Source organism: Nicotiana tomentosiformis, chromosome 6 (assembly GCF_000390325.3).
Source record: "Nicotiana tomentosiformis chromosome 6, ASM39032v3, whole genome shotgun sequence".
NCBI classification, from domain to species: domain Eukaryota; kingdom Viridiplantae; phylum Streptophyta; class Magnoliopsida; order Solanales; family Solanaceae; genus Nicotiana; species Nicotiana tomentosiformis.
In genome coordinates, this window is record NC_090817.1 from 86,133,607 (window position 1) to 86,145,637 (window position 12,031).

At 35.0% G+C, this 12,031-nt stretch overlaps 1 protein-coding gene across 1 annotated transcript; it reads left to right on the plus strand.

Moving 5' to 3' along the window:
• The first annotated feature begins 385 nt into the window (after positions 1-385).
• Positions 386-2,754, plus strand: LOC104114127 (dof zinc finger protein DOF2.1-like). Its single transcript, XM_009624500.4, has 2 exons — positions 386-635; positions 1,585-2,754. Exons 1-2 carry the CDS (start codon positions 603-605, stop codon positions 2,452-2,454), a joined length of 903 nt encoding a protein of 300 aa, XP_009622795.1. The 5' UTR covers positions 386-602; the 3' UTR covers positions 2,455-2,754.
• Positions 2,755-12,031: the final 9,277 nt, after the last annotated feature.

Consider the following 12,031-nt stretch of genomic DNA (forward strand, 5'->3'; position numbering starts at 1 on the left):
TATCTGTGTTAAAAAAAAAAAAAAAAAGTGTAAAAGTAGGGACCATATAATTGAAGCAAGAAGGGACCCATGTACAGTTTTATTTCCACTCCATTATGTGATTTATGTCCCAAAAAACAGACCTAAGCCATACACGTCGTTCATTATCTAATTCGGAATTTTGTTTTCTCTACCTTCTAAGACACCTATACACACACATACCCGTACATACTTGTAAACCATTTAAACAATTTCTTTATCTCTTTCTCTCTCACACACAAACACACTAAGACGTGTACAGAAGCAACACCCCACCCCTACCCCCACTCCCGAGGCCCACACAGTTTTTCCTCAATTTAATCCTTCTCTACATTTATATATATTGAGTTTTGAGAGAGAGAGAGGCACTCACAACACAAGTTGTTCTGTTGGCTTTTGCATCATTTCTTCTCCTTTTCTTTGCAATTCAAATTTGTCTTCTGCTTCTATTCAACAGTTTCTTAGTTTACTCCTGTCTTTTGTCTTACTGAAGCACCCAAAAATTAAACCAGTTTGGAGGATTGATCAGTTTCAAGCTCTAAAATTTATATTAAGCTGTTTAGAGAGAAATAATTGTGTATTTGATGGATCCCTCTAATGGACAACATCATCACCAGGTAAACATTAGTGAGGTAGCTGCAAATAAAGAGAGTATTTGTAGTAGTAATGATGGTTTCTTTCTTTTCTTTATTATGTTTTTGTTCTACTTTTCTTTGTTGTGTCACTTGGCTTTGATCTTCTATTCTTTTCTTTTTCTGTGTGCGCGTGTTTGTTGTTTTCCCCTTTGTTTTTCATTTTCTGTTTCCTCTCTCTCTCTGAGGTAATTTTGAAATTGTTTTTGTTCTTGTAAAGCTATAACCACTTCTACTAAACTACATGTGAAAAGAAAACTGCCGTTTTTCTTCACTTGTTGAGTCTTGTTAAGTGTTTTTGGTTCACATTAGGAGTAGTTGTCATTCTCCTAGTTCTCTCGGTTTGGAGGGTGATGGCTTTTAATTTCTTTGGAAACCATCTTAATTGAGAAGTAGTAGTTTTTGAAATACAAATTTTGCGCACAATCCATTTGAAGTTCTGAAGGGAGAAAGTAAAAGAAGAAACAATTAAAGATCATCATACTTGAATATATAGACATGGTCTATTTACCCAACAAAGTAACTCTGCAAAAAAAAAAAAAAACCCAAATAAATGAACTACTCATAATTTGTGCCAAAGTCCTAATTTTGCAGTACTTCAGCTGGAAGGAGATATACTGTACAAGCTTATACTTTTGCTAATTTTTTGTAATTTTCTTTTATTTCAAGATTGTCGCCATAAGAACAAAGATATGCTAGCTGACACTTTATAATTTAAAGTCAGTCTGTTTAAGAAAACTATGTTGCTTTTCAAGTTAAAGATTATATTTTTTGAATGTAAAAGCATGGCATCCATACATCAATTAGAACAATAATTAAGTTTCTTTTTTCCTACTTCAAGAAATGTAGTACTACTAGTTCCTTACAATTTATTAGAAATCATTTTTTCCATTTAAATCAAGTTCTGATCTCTATAGTTAATGTGTTTTTTCAGGAACTGTCTTCCCAAACCCTAGAAAGCATGTTGGTAAGCACAAAGCCACAGCAAGACAAGAAACCAAAGCCACCTGAGCAAGCACAGAAATGTCCAAGATGTGATTCCAGCAACACCAAATTCTGCTACTACAACAACTACAGTCTCTCTCAACCTAGATACTTTTGCAAATCATGCAGAAGATATTGGACCAAAGGAGGGACATTAAGAAATGTTCCAGTAGGAGGAGGCTGTAGGAAGAACAAAAGGTCCTCATCAAGAAGTACTAGCCAAGATCATTCCATCAACACTTGCCCTAATAATCCACTTTCTTCTCTCACTACACCAATGTCCTATGATTCTACTGATCTAAGCCTAGCATTTGCTAGACTTCAAAAACAAGGAAATGTGCACTTGGGAATTGAAAGCCATAATATTTCATTGATGTGTAATGGGACTAACATTGCCCCTTCTGAAGTTCAAAGTGGATATTTTGATGCACTTAGGGGTGGATTTCTTGAAAATCCAAATGGATTTCACCAAAATTTGTACTATGGAGTTGGGAATATTGGGGACATGGGACATCATGTGGAAAATGGTGGAATGGGGATGAATTACAATGCAAGTGATCAAGAAATGGGAAGTATGCATTATGATCAAGAAATAAGTAGTGGTGTAACAACAACAACAGCTACTACAGTGACAACTGTAAAACAAGAGATGTGCAGCATGTCTAGAGATCAAGGTGACAACAGAGTCTTGTGGGGATTTCCATGGCAGATAAATAATGGAGATGGAAATATGGGTACTGATTTTGATTCAAGCAGGAGAATATGGAATGGAGTTGGTGGTAACTCTTGGCATGGACTTCTCAATAGCCCTCTCATGTAGATGTTAGAGTTTCTTTTTTAACACCGATTAATTTGGATTCGCGCTATGCAGTATCCACCAAAGAGAGAAGGGTTCTTTACCTAGAGTTTTTTTAATCTATTTCCCTCAGTCTTTGCTAGGTTAAACAAAATGAAAGAATTTTGTTTTTAGATCAGAGGTGAAGCTTAACTTAATGATCTTGAGTTGTGTAAAGAGATTTTGATTCACTTGAATCATCTCTCTAATTTGGTTGGGATGTCTCTTTTAGGTCTCTTCCTTATGGATTGACAAACTAATGAAAGTTGATTTATTTTTCTTTAATGTAGCTCTACTGACAGACATGCTGTGGTGTTTGAAATTTTGTTGGTTTGTTTAAGGAAAGTGATTGTGATTGACAGAATCAGACATTGATGTTTCATAGTTGATTAATGAATTAGTATAAACTCTCTGAATTCTTTCACTCACTAAAGGAGGCTGGGTACTATATACTATTTTGTCTGCACACGATGTTAGATTATTAAATTGTGTAGCTTGTTTTCAAGATATGCTATCATGATTGTTTCTTATTTTTAGGTTGATCTTAGAAAGAATATTATACGATGGAATAATTAAATGATAATTAAGTTTGCTAGGCTCTTCTCTTCTTTTTAAGCTATCCAACTTCAGTGAAACATGAGCACCATTCTCGCCTCTCGGGATAGATTTTCGACCAATCCAACTTGAGATTTCAGGGTGACAGTATTTACAATATTTTACTATGTCACGTTTATGGAGCATATTTTTCCCACATTTTCTGACAACTGCCAATTGTCATTTTTTTTTTCTTGAGGACAAATTTGATAATACTCTGTATAATATATATATATATATATATATATATATATATATATATATATATGTGTGTGTGTGTGTGTGTGTGTGTGTGCCAAACCTATTCGAACCAATCGATTTTCAAAACTTAACATTCTAATCTCGTTGCTGTTAAATATTAAATGAGCCATTTTTTCTGGTTCTTGTGTTTTATTATTTGACTATGCTGCACCAAATTGAATCCATTAATCTCTACTTCTCGGGCAGTCAATTCAGCATATGATTTGAAGAAAATATTATGATTTTCAAGGTTTCAGTAAAAAAATAGTTTAAATAAATTTGCGTTTATATATCCATGTTAATTGTCAACATCCACCTTAATAGAAAACTTCCTGTCTCTTCCATTTAATTTTTCTTTCTATAGTTTTTCAAATTCACTTGTTTTTTGGTACATTTTAGAGGGAAAAAGAGGCATTCTTCAACATAACGTCACTTGACTGTATGAATTGAGTGCTGTCAAGTCATTTTCTCAAGAAGCTTATTCGCCCAATTCATTGTTTCTGCTACTCCTTTTGTTTTGGGACATTAACCAACCAACTGCTTATTTCTTCTGATATGATAAAATTTCCAGCAATCCACCGCCCAGTTGAAATCCGAAACAAGGATGTTGTAATCTTGAACAGTAATAAATCGGTGACAAAGCTGATGGCTTTCAAATCAGTTGAATGTGTAATTTAGACTCATACTACATATTGCATCATAGAATCGGATGTGAAAGAATTTTTGGAATTGTATATTCAATGATGTGCTAATACTAATAAACCAAATTTGATTTAATGAAAATAGATTACAATATTTAGAATAAATAGATATAGAACGGGTAGTGAGAATCGAACCCGCATCGTTTGTAAAGTTAGGGGTATAGTCGACGTCGATTCATTATTTTTAATGTCTTTAATTCAAAATCGAACATGAAACTTTGGTTTCATTCGGCTCCTTTATAAAGATGAGTCAATTTATCGATCTAAGATGTGAACAAAATTTGGGAAAAAATATATATATATTTGACGGTAAATGGTTTAGGGTATAGCTAAGACTTTTACAAGGTTACTAGTATATATTTCGTTATAATAGTCTTGATGCACTTTACCCAATGGTGCGAAAATTAAGAGTGCCTAACAAAATATCATCCATTTGATTTATTCAGAGTACCTTTGATTTCTAAAAATTTAGTCTACCTTACTGTATCTCATTCAACATCACATGGTATTTTACATTATAATTTTTAAGTTTAGGAAGTTTAGAGTAAATCGAGTAGTTTTATCCATTAATAGATATTTTGAGGACTGAGGAATTCATGAGAATGTTTCACTATCTCCACTGATCTGAAAGTCCAAAGCGGATTAATGAGGAGCTCAGAACAGTTAAGAAAGACGTCTGATTTAAGTCAATTAGCACTCAAAGAAATCCTTGCTAGAATTACAAAGAAAGTGTTTTACATAAATTTCATCTACAGAGAGATTTCAGCCTTATAAATAGAGAATCTTTTCATATGGAAACAGATATCTGATCATTCTTGTCCCACACCGGTCTCGAACAAAGAACTAAATCACTTTATTAATAAGAGCATATTAACGTTGAATAGCACCCACCATGGGTGCTTTAGCTTTATTAATTAAATTAATAATATGGATGGACATTGCCTCCTTTCAACAGGGGTGCAGCGACACGCCAAGGTACGCAAATTTTTGGAATATTTGACCTTAAATTTGGCTTCGGCTTCATAACACTAATAACTCTTTATTTTCCCTTATTTTTATAATTCTTTTAAACTAATTAGTTTTTGGGCACGCTCTTTGCGTGTGTATTCATATTATTAGCATTTTTAAGTTAGTGAGATTAATTTTAATATTATTGGGTACAAATATATGATATGATCGTGTCTCGTCTAATATTTTTTATACACGATGTTCTTGCAACAAAGTAATACTCAAATGACTTTGATTACGCAGTTTTTCTAAGAATTTGTTAACATGTTAAATATTTAGCTTGATAATTTTCTTATTCATTTATATTTCAACATTATTTAGTGAACATGTGAATATGAGTAACGTCGTTTATTGATGCAAATATTTTACGTCTAAAATTTTCAGCCTTATTGTTAAGAATCTGTAACTTCTTTTTTTTACAGAAGTAGATCATTGTCAAAAGTTATACAATAATTTGATTAACATTTATTTTCCCTAGAATGACTAGTAGATGATCATGAATTTCGTGGTATACACTTGCAAAGAACTGTAAGTTACTTCTTCATTTAAGTGGTCCACATTCATGTGAAAATCCGTTTCTTTTTTTTTCTTTATTGTTGAGACAAGAACTTACATAAAAACTTAAAGTTACAATGTCTTTATTAATGTTATTAATTTTCGGACACGTGCGCACGCGTATTTCATGTTAACTGTATAAAACTTCATAAAATAATATTAATATTAATAAATTATATTACAACTTTTTAGAAATTTATCTTACTATATTCAAAACAACGATCTCAACTGACATAAAATTAAAAAATGGTATAAGTAAATATAATGTTTGCTGAATAACATCTTGCTTCCGCCCGTGCCTGGAATGAAGCAAGCCACACCAAAATAAAGAACACAAATGAAGGACAAATAATAAGAGGAAACAATTAGGATATTGTCCCATCCCAAGATATTTATCGTGGAACTGAACAAACAAGATGACGTAAAGAAGTGAAGCCCACTAATGGAATGGACGAAATTAGCATAATCTTGAAATTAATTTTTTTTTTTGGTACGTTAAAAAGGAAATAAGTAACAAATAAGCAGAGGAGGAGTCAGGATTTCAAGTTTATGGGTTCGAAAATTCTAATTGTTTTAATTCACTGGGTTCTAAATTAATAAATTATATATATTCAATGAATTTTTTAAGACAAATAAATGATTCTAACCAAAACTACTGCGTTCGGTCGAACCCGCACGGAGCACTCTAGCTCCGCGCTGCAAATAAGCACTATTCCTAGTGAAAATTAGCTAGGACTGTATTGTATAACACTCATACAAAATAATAGGAAAAGGAAAAAAATTACCTGATTTGACTTGTAAGTGGGTTGTTGTTGCAAATGGTGAGCAGATTTGCCCAATAAAAAAAGTATCTTTTATGAAACATAAAAGGATTTTTCCATTTGACAATGGTTTGATAGGATGATTTACTTGTCCACTTTATAAAGTTAAAAGGAATGAATTTGTAACAATTATTGGAAGCTGAATAAACAAATAAATAAAAGGCATGCCAAAGGTTGAGATAGTTTATTTACAGTAATGCACGGGAAGGAGAAAGCAACACCGAGAATTTGAATAGGCTTCACTAGGTTATTGCATAGATCTATACGCCTCTCTTCTCATTTATCATGGTCATAATACAAATTTATTATTTCTTGGAAGGTAATTTTATTTTTTAGTATAAGAATAGTATTGTCACAACCCAAAATCCATTATAGATTGTGATGGCGCCTAATGCCGCCGTCAGACAAGCCAACGGTAATTTATCAAATTTAATTACTCATTCTAATATTTGAAAATCATCATTTTCCTTAATTGGACAGTCTAAAAATAGAATTTACAAAATAAATGAAGATATTTACGCGAACCACAAAAATGAATAACCCAAAGGGAACCCCTAAAATCCGGTGTCACAAGTGCATGCGTATTTTCTAAGGAATATAATAATAATACAACATTTGTCCCGAATGTAATAAGACAGAATAAAATAACTAATACAATGGGGACTCGGTGCACTGCGATGCGTGGCGTGGAATGCAGTTCATATAAAGTCTCTTTAACTAGTGCGCCTACGCGCCAAGGTGATCATCAATGAACCTGTCAGATCCTGCACATTTAGTGCAAAAGTGCAGCATGAGTACGTAAATCAATGCGTACCCTGTAAGTATCTAGTCTAACCCCGGAGAAGTAGTAACGAGGGATCGACATCGACACTTACTAGAGGTCCAAGCAAGTAATATAATAATCCATAACTAGTATGAAGTGCACATCAATAGTGAAGTAAATCTGTAAATCTCAAAAGTTTCCAATTATTTCCTTTAAAGTATGAATTTCTCAATCTTGTATTCTATCTTAATATCTCTGAAAGTTGTCAGATGTCATCATCAAACAAACCCGGGGTACCATATAAAATGTCGGGCATCAGTAGAGAGGTTAACTCGTAAATATTCGGGCTACAAGCGATATAACGCACGATTCGGCCGAGGACGTTCGGCCCGATCCGGAATAATGTGTACACTGCCGAGGGTCGAGCGGTGCGAACCATAGATGCACCTATATACTGCCGAGGCATTCGGTTTGCTCCACAAGAAAAGGAAAAAAGTTACCGAATTACGAGACACGTGTTTATAACATCGTACGTGGGTACAAAAATGGGTATAATCTTTACTGTTTCTCAAATAACTTGCCCACAACTCAAGGTGTTAAGGCTTGGCCTAGCGTACATATAATTATTTCTAAATCAATTTCATTTATAAGTTCGATTAATTAATGTGAGCAACATGAGTTCAAATAATTCAAATATTACAGGATAAGATCCTAGGTTTACCCGGACATAAATATGTTATAGCTACGTACGGACTCTCGTCACCTCATGCGTATGTAGTACCCACAACTAGTTGCACATAACAATAATATCACCTAGGGGTAGTTTCCTGATCGTGGCCAAACCTACACCACTATATAGTAGCGAGGAGTGGTCGATGCAGTTTTACCTGATGAGGTCGGGATCGATTTTCACAGGGAGTTAATTTGATTTGGAGTCGGGTATCTAACTAATCTAGACATGCGTGTTATTTCTAATTGCACTTCCAAACATTATTGTGATTGATTCTATTCTAATTTTTATACTATTGTATGCCAAGTGTAAGCTAAGTACAATATTTTTGGTGAAAGTTTTCAAGTGTTAAAAGGCACTAGGGAAGTGACTTCCACCTAGGTGAGTATCTAATGGGTATCAAGAATCTAGGACAAGCTTGTTATGATTGGGGTCGTGATATAACCATCACACATAAGTGCTCACTCTATACCTCTCGATAGTTTGAGTGACTTTGCCCGATTTGGCTTTCTCAAGCCCAAATGGGTGTTCATACAATCCAAATGAAATTGGCTCAAGTCGGGTATTACTATCTCTAGGTTTAACCCTTTAATCGGGGCTATCAATCTCTTAAGTTCACCCTAATTCTTTGTTAGTCTAATTTTTCTAGACTTAATTTCTCTTTCTCAAGAAGAGCCTAAGTCATAAAGGCATGAATCAGTATTTGCAATCACTAATTCTACAGTTTTAGCATGAATTAGGTTAAATATCACTAACCCATAAATAATTAAGCCCTAAAATTCAAGACCCATTAAATACCCACACTAGGATTGGGTCACAACCCTAGCTAATGGGTCTAGCTACTCATAATAATAATAGAAATCAAAGATGGAGATGTAATATAAGCCATAAAAGTCAAATACAAGAACAAAATCTAAAGATAGAAGCTAAAACTATTCTAAAATTACTCAAAATGGTAAAGTACGGCTGTTCGCGAGCTCCCTAATACAGAACTTAACCTAAAAATGTGAAAAGATCTATTTATATACAGCTGAATTTTCTGGACAAAAATACCCCTACAGAGGTTTCACTGACAGCGTAAAAATGGACACCTCAGCGCTTGGACTTTTGCGTCCGCGCAACAACGAGCGCGGACCGCGTTTCTTCAAATCTGGGCTTGGACTGGACTAGGTTTCGCGGACAGCGTAAATACATTCGCGTCCGTGTTAGCTTCAATCGCGGCCGCGTATTATGTTCACGGACCGCGTTCCTCAGTTAGGTTTCACTTGCCAAGTCTCTGAACCTTTTATCACGCTCCCAGCGGAATTTCTACCGCGTCCGCGTCTGGTAACTTCGCGACCGCGTAATTTGGACGCGGGCCCCGTTCTTTGTTTGAGCCAAGATTTCAAGGCCTCTGAACCTCGATCCTCGCTGTCGACGTAATTTCCCTCGCGATCGCGCCACTCGTTTCACGGTCGCGCTTTTGTAGCGCGGTCAGCGGTGGTATTTTCTCTAGATTGCAGCTTCTCTGAACCTCTATCTCGCCGACCGCAGAATATTATCCGCCTCAGCAGTGAACCCTATGCGGCCGCGCTTTTCCATCGCAGTCCGGGTTCAGTTTCAGCCTTTGGCTTGTGCAAGTTTGACTCCTTCATGAGCTTATTTTTGGCTTCTTTGTCTCATTTTGACCAAACCCTGCAAGCAAGCACATTATATTAGTTTTCGGAACTACCTTTAGCATTTCTTTACCCAAAACCTAAGCAAAAGAGAGCAAATATTAGGCTAAAATCCATAGTTGTCATTTCCCCCTCACAAGGTTAGACAGGAGACTTACCTCGCTCCGGAATTCCAAAACCGGCTCCAAGGCTTCTTTAACACCTCAATCCAAAGCTCGTCGATCCAAAAACTATTCAAACAAATGTGCAAACCAATCAAAAGATACTCTAATACCCATAATTAATCAATTTAAATAAATTTCCAACTCCGCTCGAAAGGTCTATAAAATTAACCCTCGGGCCCACATGCCCGGATTTCAAATATTTTCGAAGATAAACTCTACCCATAACACCACGAACTCAAATATATAACTTGTCCCAAATTTCACGTCCAATTTCGTGGTCAAATTCCAAAAATACAAATTTTTAGGTTTTTCTTCAATGTTCCAAGTTTCTACAAATTCCCATATTAAAAATCTATACATAACCATGTATTTAACTCACAACGTGAAAGAATCACTTACCTAGTGATGGGTGACGAAGAAGCTCCTTCAAAATCTCCCCAAGCTCGGCTCCCATGGAAGATTTGAGATAAAATGAGCCAAAATTCGTTTTTTTTATAAAAACTTCAGTGCCCAGACGATCTTTCACATCTGCGGAACACTAGTCGCACCTGTGGAATTTCCATAGCAAGTGCGGTTCTAACTTAGTCCAGGCACGTCCGCATCTACAGACCCATATGCGCATTTTCGCTTCCGCTTCTGCGGCCAAGGAGCGCTTTTGCGCATGCGTTCCTGTGGACCATGTCCGCTTCTGCGATCAACAGGCCTCCCATGCCTTTCCGCTTCTGCGCTCCATCCTTGTCGCACCTGCGACCACATGCCACCTTCCCCAATCTGCTTCTGCGCCCAAATGCTCGCTTCTGCGAGCTCGCACCTGCGGTCAGTTGGAAATCGGAATCCGACCCCGATATCAACAGGTCCACTCCCGGTCAAACTTCTCAACAGTCGTCCAAATTTTTAACTTTCGTCAATTGACGCCGAAATGCTCCCGGGTGATCCGATATTCAATCCGAACATACGCCCAAATCCGAAATCATCATACGAACCTATTGGAACCTCCAAATCCCGATTCCGAGATCGTTTACTTAAAAGTCATACCTTAGTCAATTCTTCCAATTTAAAACTTCCGAAATTAGAATTTTCTATCCGAATCAACTCCGAACTTTCCCGAAATTCAGTTCCGACCACACGTACAAGTCATAATACCTGAAGTGAAGCTACACAAGGCCTCAAACCTTCGACCGACGCGCTAGAGCTCGATTCGACCAGCCGGGTCGTTACAATTATAGGGTAGTATTTAAGTAAGGGGTTATTTGATCATTTAATTTTTAAAAGTTATTTTAGTAAAATAATTTTACCTAAAAGTTTTCACACTTATAATATAGTATAATAATAACGTTATTCCAGAATCGTAAAATGCTAAAATGTTAACCGTATACATATTTTAGAACTTTCGTTGAGCTATAAAATAAAAATCAAAGCATACGAAGTAACAACTAGTAATTTGAAGTTAGAAAAAATTATAAATGTTAACTCTACTTTACTGACGTAGTACCTTAATTTAAAGACAAATACATATCCTCGTACATTTACAAAATATGCATATAATTAAAACATCTGCCTTTTAAATTGACAATTATGCATAAAAAATAGAAACCAAATTAAATATACTTTCGATACCCTCATGATCAACCCACTGCTTCAGTCATAAGTTATATGATTCTTTATTTCAAACATATAAATATTAAAAAGAAATATTTAATAAACTTTACATTCTAATTCCACTTGGTAAAATAAATTCTCTGTAAAAGAATAAACTTGACATTGAAATTTAATAGTCAAGTTCCTTTAACTGGATAAGAGCTCACAAACCAATAGCATACTTTATAAGACTTTAAATTTGATAATACAAGTTATACTTACCAATTTTTTATATCTAATGTTTATCAGTGAAAAAGTTTTTATTACTTAATACATGCCTTCTTAATAAGCTTCACCTGACAACAAAAATATATGCATTTTTATAAAAGATTAATGACCATGGTTTTGATAGGACGACTTTGATTCGTAACAAAAATCTCCTATTTTTATTTATTGATATCATGTGTTATTTTTTTAAAATTATCATGTGAAAAGGTCACAAAATTAATATAACTATTGTAATTGACTACAAAATTGATTTTTTCCTAGATAACATACTTTGGGTGCACTCACATGAGCTTTTACCTCTACCGTTCATCATTCATTAAGTTTTCCTTTTTTATCAATTTTCTTTAAGATTTAAGAAAAAAGAAAACAAATTATACTTGAATAAGGTCAATAAAAAGATACTGTCTAATCAGGCGTAACAGAAATGTAACGACTTGACCGGTCGTTTTGCTTTCTAGAATCCCA